This window comes from Salvia splendens, chromosome 10 (assembly GCF_004379255.2).
Source record: "Salvia splendens isolate huo1 chromosome 10, SspV2, whole genome shotgun sequence".
NCBI lineage: Eukaryota > Viridiplantae > Streptophyta > Magnoliopsida > Lamiales > Lamiaceae > Salvia > Salvia splendens.
In genome coordinates, this window is record NC_056041.1 from 3,443,248 (window position 1) to 3,461,317 (window position 18,070).

Sequence of the window (18,070 nt, forward strand, 5' to 3'; positions counted from 1 at the left end):
TGTTCTTAATAGTTCACCCCTGCATGCACAACAACTATGCTACTCGAATTTAGTTATATGAAGTATGAATACAGCAAACCTCTTGCATCATATTTTCCAATTGACAACTTATTATCCAGCACATCATGAAATGAAAAAAATTACAAAAACAAAAACAAAATTGTAGCAAGCAGCAAAAGTGAAGCTAAACTGGCTACACTCAGCTTTTATTTTTGAATAAACTAGCCTGCCTCTTTTTGTATCATATCCATGGAAAGAAAGATCTATAACATGTTTCTTATTTAGAGTAGGTTCTGCAGAACTGAAAGATGCCGTTGAAATAAGCCTGTAGAACCAGTAGCTTCTGAAAGCTATACAAGATCCTCATGGCTACAACAGAGCGAACCTTGGTTGTAGGTCCCAATTATGCTCAAGAAATTGCTTTGTACCCTTCTTTTTCAAGAACTTCAGCTATGGTGATATCCCCAGTTTTCACGATCCTGCCATTCTCCTGCAATCATTATACATTAAAGCATGATACCGGACACATTCTAACTTGAAAGAAAACTACCCTCCACACACACACGGGTGGGGTTGCAAGCATGGCTTTCTTACCATTACGTGGATGTATGTTGGCTTTATGAATTCTAGAAGACGTAAATAGTGGGTGATCATCAGAACTGAGTTCTTTGAGGTGAGGATTCCATTAACTGCTTTTGCCACATCTTGAAGAGCATCCACATCTAAGCCAGAATCAATTTCATCTAATATAGCAAATTCCGCACCAAGGACCTGAAAGGCCAACAAAATTGTAGTGTACACTTTATTAGCATTCAAGAAATAAGAGAAAGGGACTGAGACTGTAACCAAACAAAGATATAGGAAACAATCCTATCTTTGAGAACTAATAGAAGAAGTAGCGGTTGTCTATAAGTTCACCATGCTTAGTGTGGCTCGAGTATAAGTCCAATTGCTAAAAGCATTCACTATAAGGATCAACTCTCCTGAACTTGTTGACCATATATACCCATCAATAACATAGTTACTTTTGCTCTGTTTGCAAAAATTGTTGCTTCCACTAGGAAAATTGTGCAAAGTGTATGAATATTAGGGGAGGGAGAGAAAGAGGAGGAATGGGATCTAACTGCTTATCCAAATAGTAATTTTGCAAGGAATCTATTACAGCTTAAAAGATTTCTAGTCAGTCAGACACATGCAAGTGTATGCGCATCCCAAGAAATAAATTACTCCCAAATTAACTAAATGAAATTATCATGATGCATTCAGAAATTACTGAAAACTACAAAATACAGAGATCCTATACCGCAAGCTGTAAAATCTCATTGCGCTTTTTTTCTCCACCGCTGAATCCTTCATTCACATTTCTGTTTAAAAAGTCTGTCTTCATATTGACGAGCTCAAGCTTAGGTGCCACGTAGCCATAAAACTGCAAGAAAGAAATTTTCCATTATTTATAAACAAGAACATATGATGAATATCCCAAACCCCCAAGAGAGAAGAGCGAGTAATAAAAGGAGGGAACACAAAAGCAGTCTTAGTGGAGCTGAACAACATTCTTCAATCTACTATCAGTATCACAAAATCATTCAGTTTTCTCGAAAACCATCTTCCTTCAAGATACTCCATAAGGTAGGATAAATGAGTAGGGAAAAAGAAATCCTTAAAAGTAAAACTACCTCAATTGGACCAAGCTCTGGTAATCCAAGTTTCCTCCTCCTAGCATTGTAAGCCATATTTAAGAAGTCAATATTGCTTACACCAGGAATTTCAACTGGTGATTGAAAGCTCATAAATAATCCAGCAGTAGCTCTTTCCTCAGGTTCCATCTCAAGCAGATCAAGCCCTTTGTACATTACACTTCCTCCTGTAACCTCATAATCTGGATGACCAGCAAGGACCTGAGACAATTAAACACTCATGAACAAATTCAAGACACTACTTGTAAGCCAAGGCAATAGAAGTTAATAGCTTGTAGTTCTTCCAGAGACATAAACAACAATTAAACCAACTGGAAGATACAAAGTAAACACTTGAACAAAGTAATTAATTACACTATGTTATTGTAGCACCATAGCCATCCTAGTGGAGCTATTTCATATTAATTCAGAATCCCTTAAACAGTTAACACTTCAACAAACTAATTACTACACTATGTAACTGTAGCACCATAACCATACTAGTGGAGCTATGTCTTATCAAATCAGGTTTTCTGATGACAGAATCATGTTCAAAGACAAACTTGGTTGGGAGTTTGGGATCGGGTGAAGCTTATTTGTATGCCTAAATTGAAGAAGTTGGTTTTATTGAATTACTGAAGCAACTTAAAACACTAATTTCAGGTGGAAGCCAAAATCCAAAAACATCCCCTAGAACTAAAAATCAGAACTTGACTAGAATGCAAAAGCTGACCTTTGCAAATGTACTTTTCCCAGAGCCGTTCTTCCCCATCACAGCATGAACCTTTCAAATCCAGCAGCAAATTAGAAACCGAATTAAAGACGATTTAGAATAATATTATTTCAGCAAGCATCTATCTCCAATTAATCAGAAAACAAAAGAGCTAACTGTGCAGACGTGGTCCAAAACAATTGATTTGAAACTTGAGTATAATTAACAAAAGCATCAGCAAATTCAGTATCGGTATGCACCTCTCCGTGGCGGACGGTAAGATTAACGCCTTTGAGAATAGGCTGCTTGGACTCGGCGATGACAGCGGAGAGGTCTTTGACTTGAAGCAATAGGTCAGTGGTCGAGGATGAAGGGGCCTCGATGGCGACGGAAGCCTGAGAGGACCGCACAATACAACGGCGGCGGCAGCGGCTTTGAGGAATTGAGGTGGAGTTTCGGAAATTGAAGGTCGGAGAGAAGAAAGCCGTCGCCATTATTCCGATTACAATGGAGTTTCGGAATTCCGTACTCCCAAATATCAATTGAATTTCTTAACACAGCGAAGGAAACAGTTTCTTGTTGGCTTCCTATCCGCTTTATAGCCTTCTGTCATCTATTGTCGTTTTTGTTTCAGCGATTTATATTTTAATTTACAAATTTATCGTTTTTGTTTCAGCGATTTATATTTTAATTTACAAATTTATCGTTTTTGTTTCAGCGATTTTTATGTTAATTTACAAATTTATCCACCTATGTGGTCGAACTTTCGATATTCGAACGACTAGTATTATTTATATCTACTATTGTTATTTGATTTGAGGGCTTTTTATTTATTTATCTTTTAATTCAATTAGATTTTGATATAAAGTTGAGTTTTACTTTCCTCCATATCATTACCTCCATCTACATTTATTTCCTAGTATTTTGTGAATATAATAAAAGAATTAGACGTTTTCTTGCATTTATATATATGCAAAATCGTTGGTTAGTATTAGTTGATATCTAAAGTCTTATTGTGGGATCCTTATGTGCATTGATTGGTAGTAGATCGCATTGAACATTTGCATTACACATCATACATACATACAATTCAAAGTCGAGCACCGTAGGAAGTCTGGCCTTGCACAACATTATGTCTTTTAACTAATTTTCCTTCATTTGTGACAACAACTAATATTTTCATATCAATCTTATGAAACAAAGGTTTTTCTCTGGCTGATTTTATGTGGTTGCAGGCTATAGCTATTCAAACTATGATCTTTATTCTTTACTAACAAGCAAATTTTCAATTTCAACTTTATTTGTCTATTTTCATGTCAATTCATAAATTTTACTAAACAAAATTTAAATTGAATTTAATTAGAAATTCATTCTGTAATTATCTCTGATTAAACTAATTAGATTAGGTGCATATGATACGCATAATTGAAAGATTTGGGATTAACAGAGGCCATATTTATATCGACATTTTTGCCACAGCTCTTTCCTCATACATTTTCCCTCCCAATTTCAAGCCAATGTCCACGGAAGAGCCTTCGGCTTCAGAAAATCAAAATCACCCCCAATTATTGAACCAGTGGATTGAGTAATCAAACAAACTGCATCACCTTTTTCGCACCAATCTCACTTGTTTATCGCCATTTTTAACCAATTATTGCCATCAATTCAGGATTCAAGAGTCGCTGAAGAAGCAGCTGATCACGGACGACAGATTCAGCTGGAAACTGCCTCCAATATGCAAAGGTCAAACATATGAAGGCGCACAAGATGATCGACATTCCGATCGCGGAAAATTCCTCAAATATATTGGTGGAGCTGACTTGAGTTTCTCCAAAAATGATCCATCAATTGCGTGTGCTACGCTCGTCGTTTTGGACGCATCCACCCTTGAGGTCGTGCACGAAGTTTCTAACACCGTCGAGCTTCGCGTTCCGTACGTCCCCGGATTTTTGGCATTCAGAGAGGTTTTGTATATGATTCCTATTTATTGTGTTAATCTCTATGCTAATTGAATCTTTGAGATAATAGGAAAGCAAGTTCTGTTTATTTCTCATGTTTTTTTTCCTTTTTTTGGTTTTTAGGCTCCGGTGCTCCTAAGACTTTTGAAGAATACTGCACTTCAACTATATCCCCAGGTGACTGATTTAGAAGACTTTTCAATCAAATTTTAATGCTAATCATGCAATTATGAATTCTGTATATATGATGGGGTGAATCGACTTGCAGGTTCAAATAGTATTAGGTGATAATTGTAGTTTTAAGTAATACCAGTACTATATTGTAATATCCTCAACAGAATTTTTAGGTTGCATTACTTAGAGCTGATGGTTCTTTATCTTGACAAGGTACTGATGGTTGATGGGAATGGGCTGCTTCATCCTCGAGGTTAGTCATTTTCTCAATCTTCTGAAAAGAAACCACTGATATCTCTCGAGACTGAATAATCTGCTACACATATATGCCTTGATGGCTTGATGGTGCTTTTCTTTTTTTTGTTAGATCTACGGAATTATAATCTGCTTTATGTATTTGTCCTTATTTCTACTTCCTCACGCATATAGATACTATTTTTCACACTGAGAGATGCCTCTTTTGTTTTCTTTGGAGTTACTAATAGTTTCAATTGGTCAGCCTCTAAATTGTAGATTATAGGAGTAGCTGCTAAGCGACTTTATTGTTAAGAGAATGGCAGTTCTTCAACATCGGAATGCCATGGCTTCTATATCTCCTCCTTTCTAAATATTTGGTTATAATTTGACTCATATTAACTAGTCTGGTGATAAGAATGCTTGGAACTGTTTTATATGAGAATATTTAAGTTACGTTACTCTGCTCTTTACTGAAACATGCATCTTGCAGGCTTTGGATTGGCTTGTCATCTAGGTGTTTTGGCTGATCTTCCTACGATTGGGATAGGAAAGAATGTAAGTCCTTTTAGTTATGATGTCACCAGGAGAATGTTGTATGCCTAGTACATTTATTTTTTATCTTTACTTGCATTTATCTGTGTAGTGGCTCTGATTTTCTTTGTATGTCAGAGTTGAGGGGTATTTATGAAATTTTTTGGAATGTTGTCCTGTCTTTTTTTGTGTAGGGCTTCTATTTTGAAAAATTATTGCCTCTGTCACTCATCTAATACGCTGAAGGTTTGCTATAACAATTGTCAGTTACACCATGTTGATGGTCTGACACAACATGGAGTGAGACAACTGCTTGAAGCTAATGGGGACTCATGTGCTGATGTATTCACACTGATTGGCGATTCAGGGTCCACTTTAGGAGCGGTAAGTAACCCTTAGGTTAATTCTGTTGAAATCAATTATATCAATCAGTTTAACCTTTCTATAATGTTAATGTTAAATATCACTCTATTCTAGTTATTTGCTGATGATGTGTGTAGTTGTGGGTTATCTTACTGATAAAAATAAGTTTACCTCTCAGATTCACCTGGCCACTGTCTTAGTCAATGTATGTTTTTACTAAAAGTTGAGTGTGAACCATCCACTCTTTCTCAGTTGTTACTTGTTGGTAAATAATTGACATCCCATCCTTAGATGCTGGAGTAATAAAACCTGGTGAATTTGATTCAATTTTCAGAAGCTCCTTCTGTTCCAAAAAGCTCTAAAGAATGTTGGTTACCATTTAGATTGATTTCTTAGATAAGCACACATAACAATCCTTTGTCTTGTCTGCTATTTGCATGCACTACCGGTGCTCTGGTAAAACTCGAAGTACTAAACATTTGCTTTTCCATACTGTTTCTAAACTATTCTCCCTCACCTCCGTTTATGTTCCCCAATCCATAATCTAAGCACTGATTATATATAGTGGTGATGTATAGTTGTAAGTTTCAGTTCTGAACATGCTGTAATCTTCTTGCAGGCATTGCGATCGACTGTAGGATCCCTCAAACCCATATTCATTTCAGTTGGTCATCGTATATCTCTTGCCAGCACCATTGAGATTGTGAAGTTATGTTGTAGGTATAGAATCCCAGAGCCCATAAGACAGGTAATGATATGGTGGTGTAAAATGACATAAGTAAATATCAGATGAATGGTTTCTAGGGGTTCAAGTTAATATTTGATGCCTTCTTTTAAAAAAAATTGATTTCTTCGTTCCAAAAATCTTCCGTTCATAACTGCCTCAGACTCAGTAAATTTATCATGAAACTTTTGCTATTGCCCTCTACAAAATCTACCGATGGGTGGCTGTGTTCTCATTCACTCGCTGGTAGAATTTTGTGTTTGTTTTCACTTGTCACTTTCCTTTTCCTTTTGCACACCCCTTGTCACTTTCCTTTCCTTTTGCACCCCTCGTGGTTAATGTGTTCAAATTGATCCAGCGCAACATATGGGTTTCAGGCTGACATCAGATCAAGAGATTGTCTCCGCAAGCATGGTTTAAGCTAGCACGCATGAACGGAACTGCTTTGGGCAGCATATCATCTAACAGCAGATGCTGTTGTAAATCATTTCCGCAGAACTATATTCTTGCGTTTCAATGTTTCAAACTTTGAAGATCTCAAAACAAAAATTGGCTTAATGGTACATTCATAATCAAGATTGCCTACTAGTTTCTGCATCAACTAGTTCCTTCAACTGTTGCTCGTGATATAAAGTCCGCATCTAATTATGTACTTAGAAAGCAGTGCAACCTACCAGTAATGAAAAATACTTGATTCTTTGGTAAATAAAATTTGCTCCGTTATTGATCTTTTTAACAGACATAGTGTCTATTGGTTTTTGACTAAATAATTGGATATTTGCTACAATCGGATAGCTATATTACTTGATTTCTCATCTTATTCTAGGAATGGAAGCGAAGATGTGGCGGAAGAGAACAAAAATACTGAGAGTCACATCTGTATATGGCAAAAAAGAATGAAACAACAGTATGATTGATAGCTCATGCCCTCACAAAAAGGCCAGCATGAATACAAGCATCTGAAGCAGGACGCCAACCGGCTCTAACAAGAAGCCACCATTTCCCTTACCCTGCTCTTGGAACATACGCTTGAACCGACACGTGCCCTGCGACGGATCCGTCGTTGTGATTACAGAGAGATTAGGGAACTTGCAAGCAGTCTCCAGCTGGTCGCTTGTCTGGTAGTAGCTGTTGAATGCATATGACACGTTCCCCCGTGCATCCAGATCCGCGCAAGAGCTTCCGAACCCTAGGCTGGTGCAGTCAGCATGTGAGCACGCGTATTCGACACTCGGCACGAGCTGGGGGTCGTCGAGGCTGGCAGTGGGGGAAAGGACACACCAACGCTCGGGGAAGTACTTGATATTGCTGGCCTTGACTAGACCGCGGTTGCCCGACCCAAGGCTGAGGTTGTACTTGACCGTCCCATCGAAGTTGAACACTCCCCAGTGGCGTTCGAAGTTCCCAGGCTGGATGCTCTTGGCGTCCTCGTCGACTAGGCTGAACAAGTAGGCATCCACCAGGCCCGGTCTCATGGGAGTGCCCTTCCCCAAATGCCCCATCACGCCTTGGTTGAACCTCTGCGCATATCCGATGTTGGCGTTCCGGTCCCCGTCAGTCGGCCACCCGATTTCCCCAACAATGATCGTCATGTTCCCGTATCCGTTCTTCTGCAGCGCCCAGACAAGGGTGTCGTAGTTGGCGTCAAACACATTGGTGTAGGTCTTGCCATTGTCCTCGATGGGGCTCGAGTACCCGTCAAAGAAGGCGTAGTCCACCGGGAAGTTGGGGTCGTTGTAGAGGCTTATGAAAGGGTAGATGTTGACAGTGAACGGAGCTTCATTCCGGCTCAAGAAATCCACGATCTGCACCATCACATCCTTGATATTCGCTCGGAAGTCTCCCGTCGAAGGCTGCTGCGTCGAGGACTCGTACACGTCGGCGTTAAGTGGGACGGTGACCTTAACCCGACCGCCAAGGCCGGCCTTGATCAGAGCCGCCTGAATGTTCTGCAGCGCCGGCAAGGTCGAGCTCAGGAACGTTCCGTTGTATGTGGAGAGGAAAGGCTCATTTCCTACTGCAACATACCTAGCAAGAAACACAAAACCCAATTCAATATGTAACTGAGTAGTAGGAGTATCATTTTAAAGGGGGAGAGGAGAATGACTTGATTAGAACACTGTTGGAGGAGATATGCGCAGAAACATTCTTCTCGACCCATCTCTCAGCAGCATCGACACTGGTGGAAAGAGTTGCCAACATGTCGTTAGGGATTCCGACCATGACCTCAATCCCGGATCCTCGGAAGGCGAAGAGGACGGGCGCCTCCGCATCGAAAAGCTTCACCTTTTGAATCCCGTTGTCCTTGAGCAGCTTCACCACCGTTGCCGGCGGCAGAGGGTGGCTTGCCTGAGTTCCCCAGTTTGCACCTATGCTATCTCCGTTATTCACCATCGACATCAACATCACCATCACCAACCACAAGGTAACACCTGCGCCTGCTAACTCTTGATTCTTCTTCCCCATGATTACTGAAAAGGGTTTCAAGATTGGTTTGATTTCGTGCACTGGAAAAAAGGGATCTTTTTTATTTCAGCTGTGAAAGTGGGAAAAGAAAAAGAAAAGAAGAAAACTGGTGGATTTGAGGAAGGTTGCTATACCTGATTCTGAAGAAGAAAGCCAGCTAATTTGATGACAAGGTAGAAACATTCTCAGTTCTAATCAGGTTGATATTATTGAGCTAATGACATTATAACATTAATTATTAGTTTATGAATATTTAAGTGGAGGCGCATACAGGAGAGAACAAATGTTTGAAATAGTTATTCTCTGTCGTTGTCCAAACTGACTAATTTAATTATAGATATATGTAGAAGATGCTTACTTTATAACGTCACACAGACAGAGCCTCCGACATACACAGACTCTCTCTCTCTATATATATAATTGATGTTCGGTAGAGACTGGGATCTAGTTGTATGTAAGGTAGGGCGGTGGGATGTTCAAGAAAGGAATCAAACTAATTTCTTTACTGGTTCTTAGCTACAATCATAAAACAGCACTTTCCCTTTCTTTTTCCAAGACAATTTTATCTTCTTACTTCTAGCATTTACAATATTCCATACTTTGTTTGTTAAATAAAATATACTTCCCATTCTCTAAAAAATGGACAATATTTAAAACAGTACGAATTTTAATATATAATTAATAAAAAAAGAAAAAGTAAAAAATGATTAAAATTTTGTTAGTGAATAATAAAATCCACCTCATTAGAGAGAAAAAATATTGTTAAAATAGAATTAATTTATTTTTAAATTACAAATTGATAAATGTTTAAAGGTTGGAGGGAGAATATCCTATTATGACTAAATAGTTTCTCTAACTTTCAACATTTATAAGAGCCCCCCAACCCCCAATCAAAATATCAAAATATCAAAATATCAAAATATCAAAATATCAAAATTAATGCCAAATAGAATAAACACAAAATAGATGCCTTTAACATATGTATAGGTAATTAGGTACATTACGTAAAACATTACAAAAGAACTACCTCACTTATGTATTGGGCCTGTCAATCACTAAACTAAAATCAGACTGATTAAATATTAATAAAATGTGATTCAATTAATTAATAAATTTTATTTATGATTGGTAGCTGTTGCTGTTTGTGAAAGACTTATTAGATGCCAATTTAACGTCTTTGGTTTAGCATTTTAATCTAGTAATTTAGCCTTCATGTGTAAGTCATCATAGGGTAATCAAGCTATAATTAAACCAATCGCTAGTCATTTCCACTATTTTATCTCTCTTTAGGCTTTCCACGTCCAATATAGAATTTCGGAATTCAAATTATTTATAAAGGACACAGAATTGTTATACTACTATCTAATTTAATTTACAATGGAAAATATTATAATTGGGCCGCATCAAAATTCTGAATTCCTAACACTGTATTTTTGAATCATGTACACATATAAATGGGCCGAAGCCCTTATTTGTTTATCCTTCCATATCCATACGAAACTTGAAAAAAATACGTAAAATTAAATTAATACTGCTCCCTATTTATGCCAACAAAATTCTTGTTAATGGATAGCAAAAATTTTAATATAAAAATTGATAAAAATGAAAGGGATAAAGACAACAGTAATTCAAGTATTATTAATAAAAAATAAAGTAAATAATTTATTACAAGTAAGGAGAGATTAATTTTGTTCGATGAATCAATATGACAAATAAAACTAATTTTAACGAACTGAGTTAATATTAGTTATATTTTTTGTCAAATTTATATTTTTGCATGACTATAAAATGACTTCATTCGACCAATAAAAATAGTTTTATTTGGGGATGACATAAATATTAATATAAAAATGATAAATCTGGAGAGATAAAGATAAATATTAGAAAAGAAATATTCATAAATAAAAAAAGAAACTAATTTTGATAAACAGATCAAATAAAAAAAATTATATTTTATACAATTTTTTTTAGATACAAACCTTCAATGTATCCCAATCGATTCATAAACAAGTGCTCAATATCTATATAAATATTTGAAATTTTTTTAAATTTTATAAATCTTGATCATCTTATTTTATTCTACCAATCTCATATCTCCGTCAATCATATCAAAACAAATGCTCAATAATATACACCGTATATACAAATAAATAAATAAACTAAATAATAATACTAGGTGGATCCACGATATTCTCGTGGTAGTGAGCTCACGGAATCCCCGCCGGTTTGGATTCAATTCAGATTCTGAATAGAATCGTAAAATTCTATCCATCAACGCCGATTTTTCCTCTTTAAATTCTTCTCTTCATCTCTCACTACACTCCACCAACATCAGCGTTGAAATTTTAGAGGGAGAGAGAGACTCTTTTTCCACATACATTTGATTTCCTGGGCTACGGGTATACACCACTTTGATGATTCATTATCCAATCGATATTGTTGCGCGCTTTTGATTCATCTCTTGGCATCTTTAATCTTTATTCCGAGATTCTTCTTTTCTCCAAAGGTGTGGGGTTGATTCGGGCAAAATTGCAACCTTTGTTCCCACTTTTGATCCGATAATTCATCTTTATCTCGTTATCCCTTCGTTTGTCTCCTTTCGCGTGAAAAGTTTGTTGAATTGCTTTCGATTCACTGTCTGAATTGGAAAAGCGAGAGGATCTCAATATCTTTTTTGTTTCCCCTTTTTAGTTCATAGGATGTTAATTTCAATTTGAATGAATTAGGGTTTTGATTACTAATATTGCAATTTCCCCCAAATCATTAGGCATTGATTCTTATTCAATTTCATGATTATTCCTTTCAACTTTTGATTTTGTAATATGTTACAGGCAAGCTGAAAGCAATGGCGGTAACGATGAAGCAAATGGCTCTTATAGTAGCATTCCTTGGGGTGCTCTCCTTCATTCTTGGGGTTGTTGCTGAAAATAAAAAGGTAATTTTTTCTTTATATTTGGTTATTTCTTTAACAATCCAATGGAATAGAAAAGTTACATTTGTACCGATTTTATTTGGGCTGCAACTATTCTTTTATGGTGTTGATTTAAATTCTCATGGTGTTTATGCTAATCAGATTATTAGTCTTGAATGATTTATTGTGATCTTTAGATGTAAATATTGGAGTGTTGTGAATTGATGTTTTTTGCTTCAATGATGAACTGTGTCTTTATGTGGATGAACTCCTCCACAAAGAATCTTGAAGCATTGATACAATATGAGAAATTGATATTTATAATGTATAAACTCTAGATTATGTTGAGACAAATTATTCCATTATGTGGAGAAGAATGAATATTCTGAGCTTTCAATAAGAATTATGTTGGTATCAATACTACTCCAACTATATACTGACTTGGTGTTGCAACCTTTTGCTTGTGTCTTATCTGATTTGCTTTAAATCTGCAGCCTCACTCTGGAACCCCGATAACAGGGAAGGGCGTTGTCATCTGCAAATACCCATCCGATCCATCTGTAGCGTTGGGATATTCATCGTTTGCATTCCTTGTTATCTGCATGGTTGCTGGCTGGTATTCTCTATTTTACCCCTACAAAGGGAAGCATGTTCCTAAGGAGGCATTATTCCAAAACAAAGGCTTCCTTGTCTTCTTTGGTGTGGCACTGTAAGTATATACTCCTATGCTCTTACACACATGCCGGCTGCATTGCTTTTGTTTTGTGCTCATAGTCCTTTCTAACCTCTATTTTGTTCTTTTTCTTCAAATTTTTTGGCCACTTCTAGTTGTACTACTTGGTAATTCATTATCACATAGTAATCCAAGTTTACTCCTAGTTTGTTGATGATGCTATTTGATAGCACAGCGTATTCTCTCAAAGAACCAACCAATCAAAAGAATTTGTTTCATTGTCTTCAATTTTATACACCAAAATCTAACTTTACCAATTCTACGAAAGCGTTGATAAAGAAAAAACCCCAAAATTTTTCTGCTGCTGATATCTAGTTTTTGTTTGTTATTATTGTTGAAGGTCAACGGCTGCATTAGCTGTGGTGATGTTGTTGTGGCCTACAATCACAGAGCACCTTCACCACACCAACAATGTTCATCACAATTTGGAAACCTCGTGCCCTACGGCCAAGACTGGACTTCTCGGTGGAGGAGCTTTTCTATCCCTCGATGCGTGCCTCTTCTGGTTGGTCGCATTGATGTTGGTAGACAACGCTCGTGCCGATTACTTCGATGAATTAGATGGCAAAGCTGCAGGGGGTTATGAAGCTGAGCCAATCAAGGGCAGTGCTTGAAAGCTAGCAATTCATGCCTTAAGGCTTAGTTTATTCTACTTACCTCACTATTGCCTTTTTCTTTTGTTTTCTTGCAAATGGATATATATAAAACTCTCTCTGCTGTGTAAGTATTCACTCCGTTGGTTCACATTGCCCTCATTTTAAAGCTATTATTAAATGGTAATTTGTGAATTTATTATTTTTTGTTGTCATTTTGCTTCTCTATCTTTATAAGCTGATCAGTTTTTGTCTTTAGTGATTTTGTTACTTTTTCTTGTCATTTTGCTTCTCTATTATTATAAGCTGAATTGTAGTTAGTTTTTGTCTTTCGAGTTGTACATATCTAGTGTCTTTTGTATGTATCTCAATGTGTATCTGTTAGTTAGTGTGCAATTCAAAAAAATACTAGTACATCACAATATATACTGTTTTTTAAAATCATAATGGAGGTAATGAAAATTGGTGCAAGTTTAGTCACTTATGATCAATTCTTTAAATAAATATTTCCCCTCTGCTTAAATGCTCTTGGTTTTCCACATCTAATTTGAAAAGAAAATTGTACTAACTGATTTACTTATATGTAGTAAAAATTAAACGTGACAATAAGTAAGACGATTTCATTACGTAAGTAAGACTTTTATTCATAACGTTTTAAATACAAAAGTTTAACATAAATAATTGATAAATAAATCTTGCTCGCTTAAATTGGCCACAAATCTTGATATAAGTGGGAAGGTGACGTAAGCCCTAGCCACCACTGCCCATAAATTCAAAATTGCAGCAGCCTCTTCTAATACAGAAGATAGAAATGGCGGATGCAGAAGCAAGCAGTGTGTCTTCGGCGGTTTAACAAACTAATGCTACTATGTTTCTGCATCAATCATTCGCCAATTCCATTCGCTCATCTTGAGATTCAAAAGCGTTTCCATTCATGTCTTTCACCAATATGATGTGGGTTTATTATATTAAGTATTTAATGGAGTACTATGATTTTTGATGATTGCGATTATGGTAGCTAATTAGCCAGTCACACATCAGCTTAATGCTGTGGCGCTGTGTGAATGGTCAGTAAGCTTACCTACATTATCATGCTGGTAGTCTTGTATTTGGGAGCTGTTTCCTTCACCTCCTCTGCAAATTATCACCTACATCACATATCTCAATTATTCCCATTTTCTTCTCTACTTTATTTTTTTATTTTTATGTTTATAATTTAACTTTACATTCACACATAAGTTGGACCTTAACTACTTTGTTTCTTTCATATTGCATTCAACAAATGTTTTAAACATACTGACCAATTTTTATTCATCACAAGTCATGCCAATAATCATCAGCAATACATACATTTTTTGAAGTTAGGGCACCTACATTTGGTATTCTTTTATGCATGATAACTAGGACTCTAGGAGTAAAGGAGTATTTTGTTAGATGAGACTTTTCCTCTGATTGCAACGACCATACATGATACTATGATAGTTTCCACCTGCAAACATTGCATTAAGAAACAATCTTAATTCATTTGTGTTATATTCTTTGTTTTGTTAAAAGAGCAAACTTGTTTGTCGAGGGGTTGGCTGAAATCTCAAATTTACTATAGTCCTAACTTGGCACTCGGTATGAACTGATTAAATAGGAAAATGCTATACTAGACATTCCATACCATTTTGAAGGTAAAGAAAATCTTACCTTGCAGAGGATTAATTCACTCAAGGCATTTGCTTTGTTGATGAATCCATTCTTTGTAATCTTGCAGCAATTGTTGTGCAAGCAATGGTACCATCCGGTCTACCACAGCCTGCATCACCCTGTATGTAATAATACTCAGTTAACACAACACCCCACCTTATGCAATGCACTTCAAACACAGTTTCAAAATTTAGCTTATCAGCATAATCTAGTCTTACACTTAAGCTTTATTGTTAAAAAAATTAATACTAGTCAACTAGATTAAATGAAAATGGGCATGCAACTATGTTTAAATTATACAGTGCTGTGGACTAAGGAAAACTATAGAAATTTGCAATTCCAAATTATATCTACTGTAGTATCTGTAGCTGAAAGTGTTTTTGGGACAGCACTCCATTGACTAAAATAATTTTCAGATACCTCTCCATAAGATTTCAATAATTTTACTATTGCATTAGAAATAGTTATAGGATTTGGGACCTAATAGATAGTTAAATTTTTTTTCTCAGATATTTCACAAGAGTAGATGCATTGTTGATTAGTTTTATGACTTTATGCAACTTACATATTTCCTGGTTGCTCGACAGCTGATATAGGCAGCATTGCAAATGGCTGGGTGTTGATCTGCAATAAATAACACCATTATTGTGACGAGCTGAGTCAAAATAGCACCAAGAACTAGAAGAAGCAATAAAACAGAAATAGGTTCAGGCAACAACAGTGTGAATGCATCAGTTATCTTCTAAGACAACCATTTTTGGCAAAGAAAAAAAATCTTGAACCTCAAGGAGGATATTCAATTCGACATCAACATCCAAGACATGTTCAGCATCAATAATGTCCCATGTAATATGATTTCTCATAGAAGCTGCAAAACAATCGCAGAATATAATGATTAGCAAGAGCAGTCCATATCAAAGGCTTGGAATTATTCAAATAAGTATATGCAATCCAATAATGCTGTTGTGACTAATTCACATTCAATCTCTCAACAGGAACTACAATATAGAAGACCACCAATAGTAATAAATATACCCCTACACAACAGGTGAGCATTTTAATATAAAAAAAATGCATTACATTCTATGCCATCTAAGCTTCAATCAACCCATTCTACGTCCTGTTGTATTATCAGGAAATATAGTGTCTTTTCCACAAGTTCAGCCAGGCCCAGAAAACCATCTTCACTTACGAATAAGCAAATATATATAGCCAAACTTAAATTAGATATACCTGAAAAACGTTCATTCTGGCGTTCCACTGCTTCAGAACCCTCAAACTACAAATATAGTACAAGTTTGATATGTTATCAACTATAACATGTGAAGCACCAAAACCTGGTACAGTTTTCTTCAATGCATGAGTAGCAATAGATGTGCAGCCTAAAAATTCTGTGTGCGTTTCAGATGAGGGAGAGAATCCAAGGACCTTCTTTTGTTACCTCCTAATCAAATTTTGTAAGTTAGTAGCTGGTTTACCTTGCAAGACAACATCTCTACAACGCAATCTTCACTAGATAGAGTTACAAGTAACTCCAAAACTGGTGCAACTCTAAAACTGAGAAGTTGAATCTGCGGCAGAACACACCTGCATGTAGCTCACATAAGCCAAAGACAGCAACAACACAAATGAATACCAGAGGCCACTTGCCACACATACCCTTCCACACCCCTAATAAGCAGGTGATAATGGCAATGCAATGAGGAAATTAGAATTCGCTTCAATAGTGCAGGAATATCACAATCAAAAGAAATTAACGATTTATTTTTATTGAAATGTCACCTAATTATAAAATCTGATTCAGTCATTTCATCAAACACATGTTGTGTGACAGATATCATAATTCACATGCCAAGTCGAGATGCATCGACTAACGATCAACGAATAGTAAAAAAGAAACCTGTACAAATTGGAATCAAGGGGGTGATAACTCTGCAGAGCCCTAGAATTGAGTATCGCTTCAATCCCAGATGGATGACTGAAAAATTCACTGATATGGTAACTCCCATTTCCTCCGCCATAATTAGGGAGCTTGATCCTCTCCTTCTTTCTGGCAGTGAGGTTAGCTCTCTTTACACCCGAGACTGAAAAATCTGATTTCTTCGAGCTCAATCTGAAGTAGCCACTGCTCTTCCTTAAAGGGAAAAAACAATTCAATCGTTTATCGAACATAACGAACTAGCTAGGCCGCATTTATTCAACAGAAACACAAACTATATCTATGGTTTGTACCTGGCGGTGGAGGTGGAGAGCTCTTGAAAAATTCGGGTATGATTATGACTTAGAGAGCGAGAGGAATAGTATTTAGCTGCAGCCATAAGCGTAGTGTAGTTCAATTTTGTGTATGCATATGATTTTATTAGTGTTCAGTTGAGTATAAATTTACAGGAAATTTAGAGGAGGACGAGTGACAGGTGTTGCAAAATTATCGACTGTAGTTGGCACCCTAAACGTCACCCATTATGGCTTTATTACGATTACTCCAAATTGAATTTACACTGCATTTATAAAATATAAAAAATAGATAAAAAAATAGTGAATATGAATTCTATTTTTATATATTAATTTTATAATAAACTATTAATTTTTTATATATTAATTTTATAATAAAATAAGAACAAAATGAGTTAATAAGGGCATCAGCAGTGGGGCGCCCTAAGGCGCGCCCTATGGCGCGCCACGTCATCAGTTTTATCCTCCTACCTCCCCACCTGCAGTGGGGCGCCCTATGGCGCGCCACATCATAATTTTTTTAATATTTACAAAATCCATACGAATTTAAAAAAACTAATAAATTAAAATACGAATTTTAAAAACTCCATTTCATTTAATAAAAATTAATACATTACAATGCGAATTAAAAAAAATGCAAACTCAGCGACGGCGGTTACGAGCCCACATTTCTTCAATCATGTCGCTCATGAGCTGCGCATGATCCTATTGGTTGCGCATTGAGGCCTGTCTAGATAGAACCTTATTGAAGCCTAACGGTAACCCTCTATCGGGTGTCTCGGTCGAAGTATTCATCACGTGAAGACAATGTCCGAACAATGCTGAGAAAAAGGTACCGCGACATTCTAAACCGGCGGCGGAAAACAGTCGGGCCCCATCGTGGTTGATCGGCAAAATAGTCTTCAACCAGACGTTTGTGAGCTTCCGGGTGGTCGCGTCGGACATACGTCCTATGTCGAATAGGCCTATGGACTTGCTCAGCCGCCGCCGTCTCCTCCTCGCGCTGCATTGCCGCCATGGCCTCTTCAACGGCTGCATCTAATGCTTCTGACGTCGAACTACCGGACT

At 36.7% G+C, this 18,070-nt stretch overlaps 5 protein-coding genes across 14 annotated transcripts; 2 read left to right on the top strand and 3 right to left on the bottom strand.

The window, feature by feature from the left end:
* Window positions 1–69: 69 nt before the first annotated feature.
* On the bottom strand, window positions 70–2,965 carry LOC121753069 (ABC transporter I family member 6, chloroplastic-like). Its single transcript, XM_042148228.1, has 6 exons — window positions 2,649–2,965; window positions 2,410–2,460; window positions 1,677–1,898; window positions 1,304–1,426; window positions 595–771; window positions 70–490 (listed from the first exon to the last, which is right to left on the bottom strand). The coding sequence occupies exons 1-6, from the start codon at window positions 2,880–2,882 to the stop codon at window positions 410–412; spliced, it is 888 nt and encodes a 295-aa protein (XP_042004162.1). The 5' UTR covers window positions 2,883–2,965; the 3' UTR covers window positions 70–409.
* An 891-nt stretch (window positions 2,966–3,856) lies between these two features.
* Window positions 3,857–7,338, top strand: LOC121752247 (endonuclease V-like). 4 transcript variants are annotated; one of them, XR_006040289.1, is made up of 9 exons: window positions 3,857–3,973; window positions 4,058–4,352; window positions 4,470–4,523; window positions 4,734–4,773; window positions 5,248–5,312; window positions 5,556–5,672; window positions 6,271–6,399; window positions 6,753–6,935; window positions 7,202–7,334. XR_006040289.1 is itself a non-coding variant. In XM_042147219.1 (8 exons), exons 1-8 carry the CDS (start codon window positions 3,906–3,908, stop codon window positions 7,241–7,243), a joined length of 810 nt encoding a protein of 269 aa, XP_042003153.1. In that variant the 5' UTR covers window positions 3,857–3,905; the 3' UTR covers window positions 7,244–7,338. The 4 variants fall into 4 exon arrangements, 3 of the variants coding, with proteins under 3 accessions (XP_042003153.1, XP_042003154.1, XP_042003151.1); XM_042147219.1 differs by lacking the exon at window positions 6,753–6,935 and having other exon boundaries at window positions 7,202–7,338; XM_042147220.1 differs by lacking the exon at window positions 7,202–7,334 and having other exon boundaries at window positions 6,734–6,947.
* LOC121752246 (glucan endo-1,3-beta-glucosidase 5-like) lies at window positions 7,238–9,231 on the bottom strand. Of its 3 annotated transcripts, XM_042147216.1 has the most exons (4): window positions 9,200–9,217; window positions 8,976–9,055; window positions 8,483–8,882; window positions 7,238–8,403 (listed from the first exon to the last, which is right to left on the bottom strand). In XM_042147216.1, exons 2-4 carry the CDS (start codon window positions 9,022–9,024, stop codon window positions 7,305–7,307), a joined length of 1,548 nt encoding a protein of 515 aa, XP_042003150.1. In that variant the 5' UTR covers window positions 9,025–9,055; window positions 9,200–9,217; the 3' UTR covers window positions 7,238–7,304. The 3 variants fall into 3 exon arrangements, with proteins under 3 accessions (XP_042003150.1, XP_042003149.1, XP_042003148.1); XM_042147215.1 differs by having other exon boundaries at window positions 8,976–9,231; XM_042147214.1 differs by having other exon boundaries at window positions 8,483–8,897; window positions 8,976–9,230.
* Window positions 9,232–11,034: 1,803 nt separating this feature from the next.
* Window positions 11,035–13,280, top strand: LOC121752338. Of its 2 annotated transcripts, none has more exons than XM_042147347.1 (4): window positions 11,035–11,347; window positions 11,673–11,776; window positions 12,247–12,461; window positions 12,826–13,280. In XM_042147347.1, the coding sequence occupies exons 2-4, from the start codon at window positions 11,687–11,689 to the stop codon at window positions 13,097–13,099; spliced, it is 579 nt and encodes a 192-aa protein (XP_042003281.1). In that variant the 5' UTR covers window positions 11,035–11,347; window positions 11,673–11,686; the 3' UTR covers window positions 13,100–13,280. The 2 variants fall into 2 exon arrangements, with proteins under 2 accessions (XP_042003281.1, XP_042003280.1); XM_042147346.1 differs by having other exon boundaries at window positions 11,036–11,240.
* Window positions 13,281–13,701: 421 nt separating this feature from the next.
* LOC121752337 lies at window positions 13,702–17,158 on the bottom strand. Of its 4 annotated transcripts, XR_006040303.1 has the most exons (9): window positions 17,003–17,158; window positions 16,671–16,904; window positions 16,249–16,357; window positions 16,004–16,049; window positions 15,553–15,638; window positions 15,336–15,394; window positions 14,771–14,889; window positions 14,453–14,567; window positions 13,702–14,226 (listed from the first exon to the last, which is right to left on the bottom strand). XR_006040303.1 is itself a non-coding variant. In XM_042147343.1 (8 exons), exons 1-7 carry the CDS (start codon window positions 17,086–17,088, stop codon window positions 14,787–14,789), a joined length of 723 nt encoding a protein of 240 aa, XP_042003277.1. In that variant the 5' UTR covers window positions 17,089–17,158; the 3' UTR covers window positions 13,702–14,226; window positions 14,771–14,786. The 4 variants fall into 4 exon arrangements, 3 of the variants coding, with proteins under 3 accessions (XP_042003277.1, XP_042003278.1, XP_042003279.1); XM_042147343.1 differs by lacking the exon at window positions 14,453–14,567; XM_042147344.1 differs by having other exon boundaries at window positions 13,702–14,567.
* Between the last annotated feature and the right edge of the window lie 912 nt (window positions 17,159–18,070).